Raw genomic sequence first — 18,025 nt, forward strand, 5'->3', positions numbered from 1 at the left:
ACAGCTCGTGATCGCGGGCGTGCTGGCAGCACATATAGCTTTATAAAAGTACTTGCTCACGGGATAAAGAGGTGCGTAACTTTGGTTCGTACTTGCTCTCTGACAGCAAGGGAAGTGCAGGCAATTGCGTGTCCCCATGGTACTCGTTCCTCGCATCATCAGGAGACAAGTAGAGTGATGTTTGTTCTGCAACGCCTGATTCTACAGAACTATCAAATCAATGTTGCACTACTACTATCCAGGCAGAAACCGGACTGTCGAACCATAACTGGTAGTCCCTCTCATCCGATTTAATCAACGCGATGCAATGGCTAGCACCCTTCAGAATTCCATTCTGTACGCGTCAATTAAAAAGGATCAGAGGGAGTATATCACAAACAAAAATCCTCTACTGGCACAAAGGCGCTGCTTCAGTGATAGGATCAACGAACAAATCACTATATATAATATCATAATTCACACATTATTAATGCCATATCAATTGTACAGAAGTTCGCCCGACTACCATGGCAGATCATTTCCACACACCATACAACCCTCACAATAATAAACAAACAAATAAAAAAACATCTCCATACAAGTGTCAAAATTAGGCAGAGTTTTTAGCTCACACGTGAAACAGCTAGTTTCTAAGACCTAACCAACAAAAAAAAACCTGGGTGGAAAATACAGGAACTGATGACTGCATCGCTGACAGAGGTACGATGAATATCCGCTGAAACCCCACCTCTTCAGGGCTTAACAACTGTTGAAAGTGTGCAATATACCTCCTAGTAGCTAACCTTCTTTTGTTGCAAGAAGCTAACCCAGCTTCCGTCACTCGGCATGATCTCGTCTTGGCTGAGGAGTATCATCTTGGCCGGCAAAGTATAGCATGACACCGAGAAGAGCAACAACAAACATAAGAATGTACAACGAGTTCATGCTGACAAGAGAATGCATGAAACCCATGAAGGATGGGCCGGTGACTTGCTTCTTTGTTGTTCTTCCTGCTCTGTATCCCTCAAGGAATCGGCTTATTTGGGATGCTTGGTCACCTTCTTCTAACCTTTCTGAACCTTCCACCTTCAGCACAAAGCATTTTAATTAATTACATGATGAATTCTAAATGAATGCTGACCAGCTATACAGAAATATCAGATTAAGAAACCATGCCTCCACATTTTTTATCAAATTTTAACCATATTTCAGTATTTATTGTTCAAAAGTTAAATATCAGATAAATATGAACACAGCATTTGCTTCGACGAGTGTGACATAACAAAGTTAAGCATGCTGATTGAACCGTGAGATCGAAGGCGTTTTTATTAGGACCCTGGTAGCTAGAACATGAATGGATTGCTAAGGTAAGTGTCAATACTTACTTGTTCATACTCTTCATTTCTGTCCCACACTATTAGCTTTGGCAATTGTGAGCTCTTGGAAACATCAAAAGTCTCCACAAACTCCTCCCATTGTTTGACTCCAACATATCCAAACACCAAGTCACGATTCGCATTGGCAGCAGACCTCAACACTTTTACCAGCTGGGTAGAATTTTCATCTGAGTCATCCTCCAGAATTGCGAGAACAACTTTTCTGTCATCATCATCCAACAGTTTCAGTGTCTCGGTGTTGATGGGGACAGTCAAAGGCAGCAGTGATTGCTTTATAAAATCTTCTAGGAAATGTCCTGTGTACACAACAAGATTACCATTTACTAGCATCATAGGCAACTTAACTAATACATGAAATACTCCCTCCGGTTCAAAATAATTGTCCAAAAATGGATGTGTCTAGACATGTTTTAGTGTGTAGATACATCCATTTCTGTGCAATTATTTTGAACAGGAGGGAGTATAACACTTCCAGTTACTACTCAGGTTAGCATCTAAAGAAACTATGAACTCATAAAAATAGAGAAGGAATTACCTTCAAATGGGCCATAGAATACATGTTGTTCTTTATACTTTGGATGAACTGCAACCAGTGCCGGAGCCTTATTAAAATCATATGTAGCCATTAAGTCCTTAGAAAAATCTTTTGCGGCGGCAAACCATGCTCTTTTCTTGTATTTGCCTCCATATTCAGCAATCAATGACTCATTGACCCCAAAACCGATGAACAACGGAAAGCTCGTGCCAGCATTTTCAACGAAGCTCTTGATTGCAGTATCTGACTCTAGAATAGAAACATCAGGTGCAACAAACTTCTTAAGATTGCGGACGAGTAAATCAGCTTTCCTTGAACCAGTGTACTCAATAGGGACCCCATGGATAAAGAGCATTAGAGTAGGGAAGCCACTGCATCCAGAAGATAAGTAAGGAACATCATCATGACAGCATGTATAAATCTCGAGTGGCAGTAAAACCAAACTACTTATGGGGGCAAGACTTACTCCACTCCGTATTTCGATCCAAGTTTCCTGTACTTGTCGGCATTAACTTTGGCAACCATGATGGGCTCGCTCAGTCCCGCCAACACCGGTGCAGCTTCATCTAGCTGCAACAGTTTATTTTCTCAGTCTTAAGTACAAGACAGAGGACGTTCCCTGCTTTTATGATAGTTTAAATAAGTGAAGTGAAACAATTGAGAATCTAGTTATGGTCAAGAAAGGAACATCTTGATGCATCCATAAGACTACTAGCTCTATGGTACTACAGACATCTTGAACATCTTGATGTAGTACCAGAGACCAAGACCTGCGTGCAGCTACAGCAATTTATGTTCTTAGGAATCTACAGCTTTATTGAGGTGAAGGTGCGTGCCATTTCATTTTCCTCCAGACAGTCAGGTCCACATACAAGAATCCTAGAACATTTTATTCCTCCCAACACTGTCTCCTCCGTGCTCGCCCTAATCTGCTAGAGTTCAAGTGATCTCGCAACAACTCGCGATCCGAAACTCCCAATCGTCCCAGTACCATAAAACCACGCAATTGGCGAGATCTAGAACAGCGACATCCTACGGCTTCTCAAAATTCGCATTATTGGCAGTCCTAGCACAACTCAATTCGCATCACATCTCTCGGGAATATCAATTTCTGGTCTGGGAGGTAGGTGGATAAGCAGTAGTACCTCGGGGGCGAGGCGCTTGCAGTGGCCGCACCACGGCGCGTAGAAGTCGACGAAGAGGAAGTCGATGGAGCTCAGCGCCGCCTCGAAGTTGCTGTCGTCCAGGTCTATCACCTTCCCGTCGCGCGGGAACTCCTCGCCCGCGGCGGCGGCGGTGGCAGAGGAGGAGGCCAGCAGCAGCAGAGGGAGGAGGAGGAGGAGAGGAAGCGGCGGCGGCGGCGGAGTCGTCGCCATCGCCGTTCGGCCGATTCGATCTTCCGCCGCGTCGGCACGAAAAGGAGTGGTTCTGGCTGGAGCCCACGGAAGTTGAGTACTCCTACTTGACTAGTCCTGATGGAAGGGGGTTATTGGGAAAAGTTCATATATCCACTTCTGAAATATCATGGGTGCAAATTTGCATTTGATGAAACGTGTTGTTACAAAATTGGTTCATAAACTGCGATAATAACATGTCCGTGAAAATGGTACTCCAGTACTAATATCGGTCTGACATTTTCCTTGCTCAATAATTGGAGTATTTGATAGACGGGTTTATCATAATTTAATAATATCTCCATCCCAAATCGTAAGGCTTATACTGTATTATTTTTAGAAAGTCAAACTATATCTAAACTTTTCCTAAAAATCATTAATATGTAAAATACAAAATAAATATCATTAAATAGATAATAAAATATATTTTCGTATGGTATCAACAAATATATATTGTTCTAAAAGTTTGGTCAAACTTTACTTGGTTTGACTTTAAAAAAAATAAGCCCTAAGATTTGGGATGAAGGTTCGCAAAAAACAACTACTCCAAGCGGTGTAGTGATTAGTACCAAGTATACCTGGCCATATGTTGGGCCGGGCCGGACCAAGGAAAGCCTGATGCTAAAAAATCAGGCCCAAGCCCAGCCCAGCCAAATACCAATGATACCCATCGGGCCGTCGGGTTGCGGGCCAAGTCGTAGTGTTAAATGGACTTTTCGGATTACCTAGGCCCGGCCCGGCCCAGATGTCGGGCCAACATTTTTAGGCCCAGGCCCGAGTTTTCCGGGCCGAGCTTTGGGCCGGGCCTCGGGCCGGGCTGCCCATGGCCAGGCATGGTATCAAGGTTTCTTTCAATGCTATTAATATTTGGATTATAAATATGCATGCTCCCAAACAAAATTAAGATTTTATCATCTGATCTACAAGATAATTAAGATTTTATCATCTGGAGACCCACGAGATGGCACGAAGATAAAGATTTTATTATCTGGGACTGAAGAGATAATTAAGATTTTATCATCTGGAGATCCACGAGATGGCACGAAGATACCTAGCGGACCCACAAATTCATCAGGTGGCATTGGTCTTGCTGATTACCACTTGTGTTAGTATGAATCCTTTATCGGAATAGCCTATGACATCGAGACTTTTTTTTGAGGTAAAACTATTATATTATAACAGGTAAGTAAGTTGTCTTATTAAAAATAAAAATCTTCCAGTTCTCTTTGGTACCCTGATAAGGAAAAGAGTGCGTAAACAAACTTGTTGTCCCGAGTTCAGATAGCAATTACATCATGCACCATTGCTGGCGTAATAAAACTAGGGGGGTCATTGTTCCAAAACTCATCAACATGATTAATAAAACTATGCCTAACTAGCTCACGAGCAACCTGGTTTGCCTCCCTATTACAATGCTCAAACAAAATTCATGTAGATAAGTTCCTACAATCATCAAAAATGGCTGAAGAAGATATGGCCGAGAAGCACCCGTTCACCATTGTTTCGATGACCTGCATATTGTCCGATGAATGATTACCTTATCCTAAATTCTATTAGGTGCCAGGACACGGTGGTGTCTTACCCGGTGCCCCCCATTTACTCTTGCCGATCCACGTGTGGCTGTTTGTGGAAGACATCGCGTTGGGGCCCACCACACCACGACGAGCTTATCTCTTCCACGAGAGCTTTTTTCTTCTTTCGTACATAGAGTTCTTCAGGAGCGCGCCGCCGATTACCACCTCCGCAATCGCGTCGCCGCCGGTCGCCACCCGCGCGAGCGCGCCGCCGCCAGCCAGCACCTCCTCGGGCGCGTCGCCGCCGGTTGCCACCTCCGCCAGCGCCGTCGCCCATCGTGAAGGGAGCCTTCGCTTCGCCGTCAAGCGCGCCGGTGATTCCCTTCTCACATGGCGCCGTCGGGAAGAGCGAGCCGCTGGGCCCTCTCTCCCATGGTCCAGCGCGTCGCTGGTCCCTGCCACCACTCCCCTTCCCGTTAATTTCCGCTCCTCCCAGGCTCCTTAGTTCTACATCTAAAAACATCCAAGGATGTAATAAAAGCATGATCCCCATTGTTCTGGTTGTATTTTTTCTTTGAAGATGTATCTATTTTTTGATTTTTTTACATCCCAAATGATGGCAGTGGTGGATGTATTTTTTCTTCCTTTTATACATCCAAGATCTGATTCGTCCCTATTTTGGATGTAAGAATAGTAGGTTCACCCCAGGTTTTTTTTACATCCCGAATGATGGCAGTGTTAGATGTATTTTGTTTCTTTTTTCTACATCCATTGATCTGAAAACATATAACTTTTCTGAACTTGAAGTCTCCAAGTGCAATAGAAGTGGATGACGTATTTATTTTGCAGGATCGATCTTGTATTTTTTCTCTCTGAACTTGCAACGGAGGCACGAAATGAGAAGTCGCTGATTTTGCAAATCCCGTGTTTCACTTGGAGCGGACATTCTAGACGGAAAGAAGAAACGTATAGGAGTAGACTTTCTATTTTCAGAAGGTGGGGAATGTTAGATTAGTTTATTTCTATTTTTGGGTGGAGCAATATATAAGACTAACCGGTGCTAGGGCACTGTGTAGCAATGTCCTTATTGGACCTTCCTTTGGACATATCCACACTTCCTTCTTACTCTGTATAATCTTCTTTTTTGCTCTTCAATAATTTGTTGCAAGAACTCCAATTGACATGGCACTTCTATGCATTGGCTGTAGGTTCTCAGCATGAGTAAATTGACGTCTTTCACACCATAAATACCTCTATGACATCGAGACTTGATAATGCACATATGTTTATTTCTGGCCCCATTTATTTAATTTGTTTTATCTGGCTTGAAATTTTCAAAGCTGATTGCTGCCTGTCACTTGTCCAAGTAGAAAGTGGCTAAAAATATTGATGATCACACACAAATTTCGGAAAACAATAAGCTAATTGAGGTAAAACATTTTTCCAAACTAAATCGACCAAAAACAAAATCGTTCAACACACATTATGACATTGAACAGAGCATACAATTTGCATCTGTCGCTTTCAGAGCATCTCCAGTCGCGTCCCCCAAACCGCGCCGAATCGAGCGTTTGGGGGACGAGTTTTGTTCGTGCCGCCTTTGGGGGACGTCCTCCCCAGCCGCGTCCCCCAAACACCGCCCCCAATCAGAAATTCAAATAGATGCATTCAAAAGAGATCATTCCCGCCGATTCGTCGCGATCAGAGTAGCGGCGATCGATCAAAGTACTGGGCGCGCGATCATATTACAGACCGGTGGTGCATGCAAATTAGAAGAAGGGGAAGGGGTTGGGCGACGGCGTCGTATCCTGAGTCGACGCAGGCCCGTCGAGCACGATGACCTCGTCGCGATCTGCCTGTTGCTGTGCATGGTGCGTCTGCTCTGTCACCGGCGCAGGTGTAGCAGTAGAAGACGCGTCAGCCTGCTCTTGCTGCGCTGCCGCTGCCGCCGATGCCGCTGCCCGGGCCGCGTCCGCCGCCGCCATTTTGGCTTCGATGTCGTCGAGAATCTGGCCTTTGAAGAAGTTGTGCGCCGCTCGCGTCCGGGGAGACATTCCCTCTGTCGACGTTCTCAGCAGGGACATGTCGTCCCTGCGTTTCTTGAGCTCCAGCTTCTCCTCTTGCCTCTTGAGCAGCTCCGCCCACCTTTCGTCGTTCTTTTCGGCGCGGGAGAGAAAGGTCGAGGAGACGTCGGCGAGGCATTTCGTGATCGACGCCTGCGTCTTCTCAGACGACGCAGCGTCGGCCAAGGCGGCCTTGGCAGCCTTGTTGCCAGTAGGACGCCCTGTCGAAGTTGCCAGCGGCGCGTCCAGATCAATGGCGTCCTTCCCCTTGGACAGCGACAGGCGCGTCAACCGCCATTTCTCATTCACTTTGAGCTTGCTATAGCAATGCATCAGCGCGAACGGCTTTCGTCCCATTGCCCGGCGGCTTTCGTCCCCTTTCGTCCCATTGCCCGGCAGCTTCTTGGCCGCTTTCTTCGCCATCTTTTTGGGGGCTGTCGGCGGCGCCATGTAGAGAGGGTAGCGCCGGCGGGTGGACGACGGGATAGGAGAAATGAATCGGCGGCGGGATATGTTTTGGGAGGCCTGAAATGCGCGGCGGTATAGGCGCGATTTGGCGGGAGCGGCGGGATTTGGCGGGAGTGTGAGACGAATTTTCCCTGTGCCGCTGACGGGTCGGCCCCGCCACTCCCCGTCTCGCTTTTCGTTGTGTCCGGCGTCCCCGGTGCATCCCCTGTGGGACGGGGACGGGCTCGGGGCGCCGGACACCGAATGGGGGCGCGCTGGACAAAAATGGGCTTTGGGGGACGCGGCTGGAACGCATTTTCTGTCCGGCGCACCCCAAATCCCTTTGGGGGACGCGGCTGGAGATGCTCTCATGATCATAGAAATTTACACTTGAATAATTTCAGGAAACAAACAACCTAATCGAATTTGAGCAATTTTCAGCGGACAATACAGTACACAGTACGTGACAGCAAATATGCTATAGAACATAAACAGATGCAAACTGCAAATGAGACGTTGAAAGGTACCATGAAACACTCAAAACAACCCTGGAGGGTTTCTCCACAGCCTGGATAGTTCAAGCTTCTGTAGTATTATTAACATAAGCAGACTCAAGAAACGAGGTTATAGATTCGGAGCATCTGCTAAGAGCAAATGGAGTAACACGAAACAACAATCGGAGAATTGAAGTGAAGTGAGTTTCGACTTCAGAAAATGCTATTAAAAATAGGTGTACGTAAGCTCATCCAGAGGCCTTCTTCTGCTGGAAGATGACGGCGTATACTGGGACACCGACGCCAATGCTTACAGCTCCCAGCACGGAAAACCATGCTGTCAGCTTCTGATGCTTCATCCTGTGCAAGTTGTACATGTGCTTGGCATGGAGGTAGTATTCCCCATCATGGGTCGCGTGCCCTCCCATCCTCTTCACCCCGGTGGCATGGAATCCACGTGAAGCTGATGCACAAATAAAGAACAGGTAATCAGCAACATGAGCAAATGTAGAGATGAAAAGAAGAATTCACAGCTACTTCAATCCCCACAATCAATATCCCCAGCTCTCCCAACCCACCGAACCAAACTTCAGTTCTCTACATTTTCAAGCTACTTCACTGTGGCCACCTCTTGGAGGTGCACGGTCATATGACAAAAATTCTGAAGCACTTCTCCATACATGTGACATGTACTGCTATCCATTAATGATAACATAACAGGGCAATAAATTGGATAAACATTGCCAATTTGCTAAGGGAGCGAACTGTCATTAGTTAGAAACAGTTTGCAAAAAATAAGCTCATTAATCTAGCAGTTCAACACTATGATAAAGAAGTGTTTCATCACCAATCCAGGTACTGGAGAAGGTATATGATTATTCTGAAAGACATCATGTACTTCCCTTTCTATTAAAGTTGGGCGAAATGTTACATTTTATAATATAAATTCTGTATATCAAAGGCCTTCTTTGACTATAGTAATGCATAACTAAACAAAACAGATCTAAGCACATACCATAGTATAATATTAATATTTTCAACCATAATTGGTGAGTTATGCTAAAAATCATATCCAGCAAGTTAGTTACTGAGAGAAGAACAATCCAAATCACATTGATAATTACTTCCAAAACACACATGAAGAGACAAATATATAAGAGGCTTTCTCAAAGCACAAAACAACAAATACTTCTCCTTCTCACCAATCCCTGATGGATCGTGATGATATGATAGAATCCTACTACTAGTCTCCAAAATATATGTGTGATGGTTCTTTGTGAGCATCTATGACACACGATGCTCACCTAAATACCATCAAACGTATTCTTTGTCCATATTTACAGCACGATACAACTCATGCGGCCTACCAAGAATTAGGACATAGATGAGCGAAAAAGGGCTATGTGTGATGGTTCTTTGTGAGCATCTATGACACACGATGCTCACCTAAATACCATTAAACTTATTCTTTGTCCATATTTACAGCAAGACGCAACTCATGCGGCCTACCAAGAATTAGGACATAGATGAGCGGAAAAGGTCACTGTGCCATGTCGTACTACTAGTCAACCAAGTGTATGTGTGAAGGTCCTTCCTGAGCACCTACCACACACATAATTCTCACCTATACTCCCATAAATTCCAGTCTTTCTCCATGTCTACAGCAACATAAAACTCATGCGGCTTGCCAAGAATTAGACGTTACCAATTGATGATCAGATGGTATACACTGCCATAAGCAAATTACAGATATTTGTGATTTACGAAGAAACGATGATTGCAACTCAAGCAGCATACGCAGAATTATGGCATCATAACTGGTGAGGAAATAGGGTTAAAATGCCATACCCTGCCTACTATTTTCCTTAGCAGAAAGAAAACTGCACTGATTACTTAAATAATAGTAGTATGTTTTATATTTGTATGTCAGGCTTGTTTATGCATAAAATGAACAAACCACTAATATAGATTGCTAGTTAGAAAGTGACAAACTGGTATTTCACAAACATATTTTGCCTGGTCCTTGCCACCAAAAAAATGCATGTGGGATGGTCCTTTATGAGCATCTACGACTCACATCATACCCACCTAAATTCCATCAGCATTACTCTCTGTCTATGTTTACAACAAAACGCAACTCGTGCGGCTTGCCAAGAAATAGACATTACAATCAGATGTTGTTACACTGATAAAAAAGTAACTTCATTAGGATAGTATACTATCTATAATACGAATTGCGGATCTAGGTTGCCCGTTTACTATGTCAATACACAAATGTTAAATCAGTCCATCTAGCGATCCAAGATCACATCCATGCCAAAATAAATGCATGTGTATTGTGTGATGGTCCTTTATGAGCATCTACGACTCACATAATACCCACCTAAATTCCATCAGCATCACTTTCTGTCCATATTTACAACAAAACGCAACTCGTGCGGCTTGCCAAGAAATAGACATTACAATCAAATGTTGTTACATGGTGACAAGCAAAGTAACTTGATTAGCATAGAACTGTCTATAATATGAATCGGCGATCTAGGTTATCCGTTTACTAAGTCAGTACACGAATGCTAAATCAATCCGTCAGGCAATCCGATATCGTGTCCATTTCTGGCAAAGGCTCGTCTGCGGATCCATCGAAGAAGAACAATTTCGAAAGTAATGGTAGAATGCCTATTCAATCGGAACTACAGCCGTACCCCGCATCCAAGAGAGGACCGGATGAACAACCATTCCCCCAAAATTATTTCAACGCTAAAGCCGTCCGGTTATCCGAGTAATTTCCAGGTGAAAAAACAGATCTACCGCTGCAGACATCCACATCAAAACAAACAACCAAAACTACACAGCCGAGACGCAAATCGCATCACCGAAACCCCAATCGGGTCATAGAGGGGGCGGGGAGTCTTGCCTGGCTTGGAGGCCTCGGCGCCGTTGGCGAGGAGGCGGATCCCGGAGCGGAGGCCGCGGTTGAGCGCAGTCGCCATCGCGTCGGTGCTGGTGTTCTCGCCTGGTCGCCGCCGCCGGAGTTGTGGGTGTGGGTGCGCGATGTGGGGATGGCTTTCACTGATCTGACGCGGCCCGGCTTTTCTGAGGGTTGCGCGTAGCGTGGAAGGCCTATTTGACTTTGGGCCTTTGGGCTTGTTCGGAATAAGCTCACTCTCAATAGGAGAGAATGGCGAATACTGAAGCTTGTTCGGAATTGGGCCGGAGTTCCGAGCCTACCCATGTATGGGCTGAGTTGACAAAAGTGATTCGTTCATGCAGCGTGTGCAGGCAAATGGAAAAGGTTGATTAAAAAAATAATCCCCTATCTCTTTTTGAGTTGACAAAAGTGATTCGTTTATGAGCCTGGTGTCCTCAGTCTCATTCTCAATTCTTTTTAATGGTGCACCTCTGGAGTCTTTCAAGCTGTCGAGAGGTCACCGCCAAGGCGATCCGATATCCCCTATCTCTTTTTGATTGCAGCAGAGGGCCTTTCACGCATCCTTAAACAAAGTCGTCGTTCTTCGCATCTAGAAGGAATCAAGGTGGCAGCCACAGCTCCTGCGGTAAATCACCTCCTCTTTGCAGATGATAGCATGCTGTTTGTCAAAGCCAGTGTAGAGGGAGCTAAGGAAGTTTCTGACCTATTGGATGCCTATTGCAATGCATCAGGACAACGTGTGAATCTGGACAAGTCATTGGTGTTTTTTAGCAAAGCCTGTCCCGAAGATACGAGGCAACTCATCAAGGCTTCTCTGAATGTCCCCAATGAGACGCTGAGTGAGAAATACTTGGGTATGCCTTCGGATGTTGGTAAATCAAAAATTGGGGTATTTAAGTACCTTAAGGATCGTGTTTGGAAAAAGGTCCAAGGATATTTAGATCAACTTCTTGCTTCAGGGGGCAAGGAAGTCCTCATCAAGGCAGTGGCACAGGCAATCCCTGTTTTCTCTATGTCCTGCTTCAAATTACCACGAGGTCTCTGCCAATTCATCAATGCTATGTTGCGAAGCTTCTGGTGGGGAAGCAAGGATGGCCGGCGCAAAACAGCTTGGGTGTCTTGGGAGACGATGTGCTCCCCGAAATTCTCTGGCGGGCTAGGCTTCCGGGATATGGAGTTATTCAACCTGGCGATGCTGGCGCGTCAAGCATGGCGCATACTACAGAATCCAATGTCCTTAAGCGCACGGGTTCTGAAGGCTGTATACTTTCCGTCCTCAGACTTTCTGCAAGCCACCGTTGGTTCGACGCCGTCCCAGGTGTGGCGCGCGTTAGTGGAGGGCCGAGACACGACGACGCAAGGTTTGATCAAAAGAATAGGTACTGGTGAATCTACCAACGCATGGAATGATAACTGGTTGCCTCGTGATTTCATGCAATGACCAACGGCCTGTTTGAAGAGAGATCCACTCCCTCTGGTATCTTCTTTTATTGACAATACGTCGGCGACATGGAAGAGTGATCTGTTGGAACAGCATTTCCTTCCAATGGATATTGAGGTCATACGGTCCATTCCTTTGAGCACACGAAGGATGGAAGAAGTGTGGGCATGTCATTATGAGAAAACGGGAGTTCTCTCAGTAAGATCAGTATATAGGCTGCTAGTTCAAACGAAAAAAAGGAGAGAAGATTGGTTCGATGAGCGACCAGCTGGGTCGAATGGAGTGAGGGAGGAGAAATCTTGGCAGCGGCTGTGGAAGGTGCATGTCCCTTCTAAAGTAAGGATCTTCTTATGGAGGCTGGCACACCAGTCCCTCCCAACAGGTGACGTTCGCAATAAGCGTTGCATGGCAGAGACGAGTGCTTGTTCTTTATGTGGGGCACAAGACTCTTGGCAGCATTCTCTCATCGAGTGCAATGTGGCCAGGTGTCTCTCGGCACTGGCAAAGGAAGAAATGCTTGAGCATATGGTGAGATCGGCTGAGCCGAGTGCTAGGCAGTGGATGTTTCTTATGTTGGAAACACTGTCAAAGGAGGAGCTCGCAATCATGGCGGTCACGCTGTGGGCCATCTGGTTCGCTCGGAGGAAGATCATTTTCGATGGTGAGTTTCAGCGCCCGCTAACGACCCATGGGTTTGTGGAGAACTACATGCGAGATCTGCCGATCGTCTACCCCTCAGCAGCCAAGGGCACGCCAGGGTCAGATCATCTCATCCTCGCTGGATTGCACCGCCGGAGGGCTTTGCAAAGTTCAATGTCGACGCTGCGGTGGAGAAGAACACCGGAGGTGGAGCACTGGGTGTAGTATGCAGAAGTGCAGGAGTAGTGTTCATGGGTGGCTCAGCCCTGGTGGTGGCTGGCATCTCTGATCCGGACATCCTAGAGGCTTTGGCCTATCGGGAAGCACTGGCCCTGGCGGAGGACCTCAACATCCGGAAAATGGTTGTGGCGTCAGACTGTCTCCAAGTCATTAACAACATTCATGGTGACTTCGGAGGCAGCTATAGTATGGTGACAAGAGAGATCAAGGTGAAAGCTTCTAGCTTCTCCGATGTTCGTTTTAGACATGAAAACATGGCTTCAAATTCAGAAGCTCATAGAGTGGCCCGTAGTTTTGTTTCTAGCACAACTGGTAGACAGGTTTGGCTACTTCAGCCACCTGAAGGTTTTTGTATTCCGTTGTTGATTAATGAATAAAGATCCACTCTATACCTCAAAAAAAAGTAATGAACTCACTCAAACAAAAAATGAATTAGGATGAGAGAAGAGAGAAGAGTGGATACGTTTTCTTAGAGAAACAAATATTAAAAACAAAATATATCTAGAACCCTTCATCTGAATTGTGAAGTAGTATATCATAAGAAGTCCCTCAGACCTATCTAACACCACGATCGAGTTTTAAAGATCTCGAAGCAACGGTGAAATTATTTTTTACGAATAGAAGATTGTCTCATGAAAATAAACATGCATTTTAGCTCAGTGGGGGTTTGGAGGGTGGGAGTGCCATACCCTGCCCGTCGTGAAGTATATTCTTTCTCATGTTCCTCCCGCAATTGTTTTGGTCGAATATTTTTGAATGTATAAATGGCCTATTAAAGATTAGATATACTAAGTACATCATTATCCACATAAAGGTACAAAATCATTTATGGTTCTACGAAAATAAGCATATCCTATGTTGTTGAGGTATTTCATACACTCTCATGGACTGTGTAAAAAGAACAAAACAACATCAAGTTCGAAACAAGTGAACTACAAAAACCTCATCCAAAGGCGAGTTTACGAGATAAGTTGTATGCTAGGGTTCTGGTTCTACCGCACAACCATGCACAATACCACCACCACAAATATCACACAACTAACTAATTCTTTGTTTTTATACAAGATATAATTAAGATAATATACCTAGTATACCACGATCTGTTCAGCTCGAAGTATAGAGATGAAGAACATTACCACACCTCCTTTAACTTGTAGTGATAATGTTTCAACTAGCGTCCAAGATCTTAGCCACAGTTATATAGCTTGTCGTCACACACTAACCCATCAAAGCATGCCAGCATCTTCGGTAAGGAACATGAAAAGTATTTAGTGGTTATGAAGCAGAACAAAGCCCACAAAAAATATAGTGGTCATATTTTAAGATCTTGTAGCTGCATGATGGTGCCATTAGATGTGGTTCTTTCCTTCGCTAGTCCAAATTGATCATTTCTAAGTACTCACTCCGTTTCTGAAAAAGATTCTCCATTTTATCTAGATACGGAGATATATTGACATCTTTTAGCTATAGATACATATGTATCTAGAAAAAGTCGAGAAGCTTTCTTTTGGAACCGAAGGAACACAAGAGATTAGGCGTATGAACATATATCTCATAAGGTTCTCTTTGCCAACCATAAACATCACATATGCTTTACTGAAATATAGTTCGCTGATGCTAATTGCAAACCTATGCACTAAGTGGAAACAAATATCAATATATGTTCATCGAGATCAAATGCTTAATTTCCGGTATCCTTCAACTTTTTGGTTTTTTTTTGTTGAGAGAGGGATACCCTCTAACATCACCTGCACTCGTCAATCCGAGACCTACTAGTTTTCTCATCGTTGGGAGGACTTCCTAGAGATTATTTCGCTCGATAAGAGTTATGGATCTTGGTTGTGGCTCTATCCTATAAGGACCGTCTTCTTTGGGATATCCCAATTTAGTGGAGTCATTGGCATCGTAGTTTTCAAGGGTGAGCTATACCCCACAACAAAATCGTCCTTAACTTCCTTTTAGGAGGCCCAACTCCCATCCTCTACCACAGGTTAAGTGTACACCAAGCTTTACAAGAAAAGTTTCTAGCATCATATTCACATCAACTTGTCATCATCCCTGAATTTAAATTTTAATGTACCTCGTGGAGATTGAAACACATTAATGAGAGTGAGATCTGATATAGTGGTTGGTGTATTTCTTCTACTACGTGGGATATACGTTTGGCTTGATCACATTGATGTTTTCTGGTCGCCACTTAATATGAGCATGGCTTTCCTGAAAAAAAAGGGTTGAAGGGATAAGTGCGTGCTGATGGCCAAAGTGATAACTATCTGAAACTGAATAACACATTTGGCCGAAACTCCAAAACCTCCGCCTGTTACGTGAGGCTCTCGCGATCTAGGTCTTCCTCACCTCCTGTCGGCGCCGCCACCGATCTGCCCCGCCTCTGTGGCCTTCGGGCCATGGGGGTGCGGTGGATCGTGGCCCTCGTCGGCGGGAGGGCTCCACCCCCTGTTTTGTGGGTTCCGTTCTCCCTTTTAGTGTCAAAGTTTGTAGGAGAGGCGCTCAGGTGGTGGTGGCGCTGCCTTGTGCAATAAGTTCTCCCCGGCTTCAACCCCATCTCGACGGCAACGTCGAGAGGCTTGTGGGAGTGGTGTTGTCTTTGAGGTCTTCAGAACGTATGTGGTCTTCTTGACTCGTTCGGCGACTTCCAGTCCGCAACCAATAACGTCAAGCCGACTCGGGGAGGAGCGACAACAGCGGCGCGCCGACACGGTCTAGAGGCTGAAGATGAAGGGCTTCTCAAGGATCTCGTTGTAATTTTCATTTTTCTTGGAGTTGCTTTGTACTGTTCGTTGTTTCTTTTAATGCCAATGTTCTATTCGTAAAAAGAAAGAATAACACATTTGGTGTTTAACCATGTTTTTTTGTGGTTGTTGCGATAGAAGTTGATATATTGCTTTGACATTGTCCTTTTAGCCTACAACAAAGTTTTTTTTTAGTTTCACCTAAACAAAGTTGATAGAAGTTTTGTTTTGGAGTAGTACAATGCTCACGGTCATTAGACTATATAGTTGTCGTGGTCTTTTTGCCTCGACGAATTTCTCTTTACGAATTTAACCAAAACTTTATTGTTTGCCGTCAAGAAAAAGCTTAGCTTGATCAAGGGTTAAATAATCTTGGGAATCGCAGTTTGAGCGGCTGAGCAGAGTCATCAATGAACGACTTTTCTTCCCAAAAGAGAAAAGTGTTTCCGAGACCAGGTTTAACAAGTAAAACCCCTCTAAAGTTGTCAACTTGTTTCAGGATATCCTTCCAGCAATCTCGAACGATATCGCCGCTGCCGCCGTCGATGGAGTTAGGAGAAGTTAGCCCTGGCCCTGGCCTTCCACGACCACCTGAGCTCGACAGCCTATTCACCGACGAGGCGTGGGCCTCCCTTAGCGAGGAGAGACGCCGTTTGATTATTTCGGATGACGACGAAGAAGAGAGTCACATCCATCAGCTCCGTCAGGCTCGCAAGGATCGCCGTATCCGACGCAAGGCCCTGCAGGAAGCTCTGCCGGATATGCACCCTGGCATCAGTCTCGATTCCAACTTACCACTGTCCAGGGATGTTCGGGATTCAGATCTACTTTTGTGGATCCGAGAACATCGGATCCGTAACCTCTCAGAATGTAAGTTACACAATTCAATCTTCTTTTAGTATTTTTCTTATTCTGCGAATTTACAGATTATATATACATATATATCAGGCTCACTTGCTTTTTTCCCCAGCTCTACTAGGGCCGATGCGATATACTTCCTGCGAACTCCTAGGGAACAGATGCGCACATCATCCTCGTCCTATGCTACATTTCTTCGGTATTTCAGTCAAGTTCTACAGGCATGACTTGAAGCTTATGTGTGATAGCACTAAGCACTCATATATTGATATCTATGGCTTGATTGCTGTAAGGGATTCATTAGATTTTGCTCGGAACACTATTTTTCACCGTTCTAGAGAGAACGCTCAACCTATCGACCTGGTAATCACTTACTCTTTCTCAACACTCAGCATGATCATAGTGTACAATTAATGAACTGTGTCAATTTGCATTGATTATGATTACTAAATTTGTGTCTAGATCTTTCAGTAATCCTGTATTTGCAAAAGTTGTCACGTGTTCTATATATAAATCATTTCTGCGATTAATGTTATTTTTTACTACATTTTAGGATGGTGGTTATTTACGTCTGTGCTACCCTGCACGAGGCATATCTGCAATGGGTTGCTTGATTGAAATTGATATAAAGATCAAGGGTAAGAAGGTTGAGGAAGATTTTCCAGTTATTGATGGATCTGTGAAAGCCCGTGGGCAATTTGAGCCATGGACTATTAACCATGTGGATGACATTAATGGTAAGATTATATTTGAGTCATGTGTTGTCCGGAAAGGTGTTGAGGCAACTATAGACCTGGATTTCATGGAGGTGCCATCAGGCGGCTTCCATGTGCAGATGTGTGGTAGTACTCTCCGCCATAAAGCTTTCTACAACTTCATCAATGAACGTTGTGACGCTGAAGACTTTATAGCTTCGCCTGGGAAGCACGGGAAGAAATTTGTAGCGGCTGTTAATATAGGGGATACACTCCGTATAGACTTCAGGGAGAATGGGCGAGAGGCTCTCTCTTTTGTAGCCTGCAAGCATGGCAACAAGCGCCAGCTCTATCGATTCAATAATGGAGCTGTGGTCTCTGTGAGAGTGTTTTGGTCAGCCATTGTCAGCGATCGGCCATTTCTATGAATAGTGAAAGAAAGTGTGCTGTAGCATTTGAGTTTAGAAGTTTTGGATCTTTGCCCCCAAGTTAATCTCATGATCTTTTGCTACATGCAAGTCTGCGCAAGTACTAGGTGCTTACAGTGTTAATACTTATTGATGCTGATGACTTGCATGGTGTAATCAAACAGTTATGATGCTTCGGTGTCGCTCTTGTGTAATGTCTGTATTTTATTATTTCTACACCTA

The 18,025-nt window shown here is 44.7% G+C and overlaps 3 protein-coding genes and 4 non-coding genes across 7 annotated transcripts; 1 reads left to right on the forward strand and 6 right to left on the reverse strand.

The window, feature by feature from the left end:
- Window positions 1-444: 444 nt before the first annotated feature.
- LOC127334875 (protein disulfide isomerase-like 5-2) lies at window positions 445-3,359 on the reverse strand. Its single transcript, XM_051361418.2, has 5 exons — window positions 3,057-3,359; window positions 2,378-2,481; window positions 1,912-2,282; window positions 1,365-1,672; window positions 445-1,065 (listed from the first exon to the last, which is right to left on the reverse strand). The coding sequence occupies exons 1-5, from the start codon at window positions 3,285-3,287 to the stop codon at window positions 817-819; spliced, it is 1,263 nt and encodes a 420-aa protein (XP_051217378.1). The 5' UTR covers window positions 3,288-3,359; the 3' UTR covers window positions 445-816.
- A 4,486-nt stretch (window positions 3,360-7,845) lies between these two features.
- LOC127334876 (uncharacterized) lies at window positions 7,846-10,909 on the reverse strand. The gene is made up of 2 exons (XM_051361419.2): window positions 10,738-10,909; window positions 7,846-8,286 (listed from the first exon to the last, which is right to left on the reverse strand). The coding sequence occupies exons 1-2, from the start codon at window positions 10,811-10,813 to the stop codon at window positions 8,072-8,074; spliced, it is 291 nt and encodes a 96-aa protein (XP_051217379.1). The 5' UTR covers window positions 10,814-10,909; the 3' UTR covers window positions 7,846-8,071.
- Window positions 9,081-9,185, reverse strand: LOC127337334 (small nucleolar RNA snoR103). The gene has a single exon (XR_007873745.1). It is a non-coding gene; the product is annotated as a small nucleolar RNA snoR103 (small nucleolar RNA).
- LOC127337337 (small nucleolar RNA snoR103) lies at window positions 9,223-9,327 on the reverse strand. Its single transcript, XR_007873748.1, has one exon. It is a non-coding gene; the product is annotated as a small nucleolar RNA snoR103 (small nucleolar RNA).
- Window positions 9,863-9,969, reverse strand: LOC127337336 (small nucleolar RNA snoR103). Its single transcript, XR_007873747.1, has one exon. It is a non-coding gene; the product is annotated as a small nucleolar RNA snoR103 (small nucleolar RNA).
- LOC127337331 (small nucleolar RNA snoR103) lies at window positions 10,158-10,264 on the reverse strand. The gene has a single exon (XR_007873742.1). It is a non-coding gene; the product is annotated as a small nucleolar RNA snoR103 (small nucleolar RNA).
- A 5,306-nt stretch (window positions 10,910-16,215) lies between the features above and the next one.
- Window positions 16,216-18,025, forward strand: LOC127334877 (uncharacterized). Its single transcript, XM_051361420.2, has 3 exons — window positions 16,216-16,692; window positions 16,793-17,043; window positions 17,234-18,025. The coding sequence occupies exons 1-3, from the start codon at window positions 16,233-16,235 to the stop codon at window positions 17,801-17,803; spliced, it is 1,281 nt and encodes a 426-aa protein (XP_051217380.2). The 5' UTR covers window positions 16,216-16,232; the 3' UTR covers window positions 17,804-18,025.

This window comes from Lolium perenne, chromosome 2, assembly GCF_019359855.2.
Source record: "Lolium perenne isolate Kyuss_39 chromosome 2, Kyuss_2.0, whole genome shotgun sequence".
Taxonomy (NCBI): domain Eukaryota; kingdom Viridiplantae; phylum Streptophyta; class Magnoliopsida; order Poales; family Poaceae; genus Lolium; species Lolium perenne.

Coding starts and splice junctions, on each gene's coding strand:
- LOC127334875 (XM_051361418.2), bottom strand. CDS start 3,287: ATGGCGACGACTCCGCCGCCGCCGCCGCTTCCTCTCCTCCTCCTCCTC. Junction 2,283..2,377: donor GGATCGAAATACGGAGTGGA/GTAAGTCTTGCC, acceptor TTCTGGATGCAG/TGGCTTCCCTACTCTAATGC. Junction 1,066..1,364: donor GAAATGAAGAGTATGAACAA/GTAAGTATTGAC, acceptor TTTGTGCTGAAG/GTGGAAGGTTCAGAAAGGTT.
- LOC127334876 (XM_051361419.2), bottom strand. CDS start 10,813: ATGGCGACTGCGCTCAACCGCGGCCTCCGCTCCGGGATCCGCCTCCTC. Junction 8,287..10,737: donor CGCCGAGGCCTCCAAGCCAG/GCAAGACTCCCC, acceptor TTTGTGCATCAG/CTTCACGTGGATTCCATGCC.
- LOC127334877 (XM_051361420.2), top strand. CDS start 16,233: ATGAACGACTTTTCTTCCCAAAAGAGAAAAGTGTTTCCGAGACCAGGT. Junction 16,693..16,792: donor GATCCGTAACCTCTCAGAAT/GTAAGTTACACA, acceptor TTTTTTCCCCAG/CTCTACTAGGGCCGATGCGA. Junction 17,044..17,233: donor ACGCTCAACCTATCGACCTG/GTAATCACTTAC, acceptor ACTACATTTTAG/GATGGTGGTTATTTACGTCT.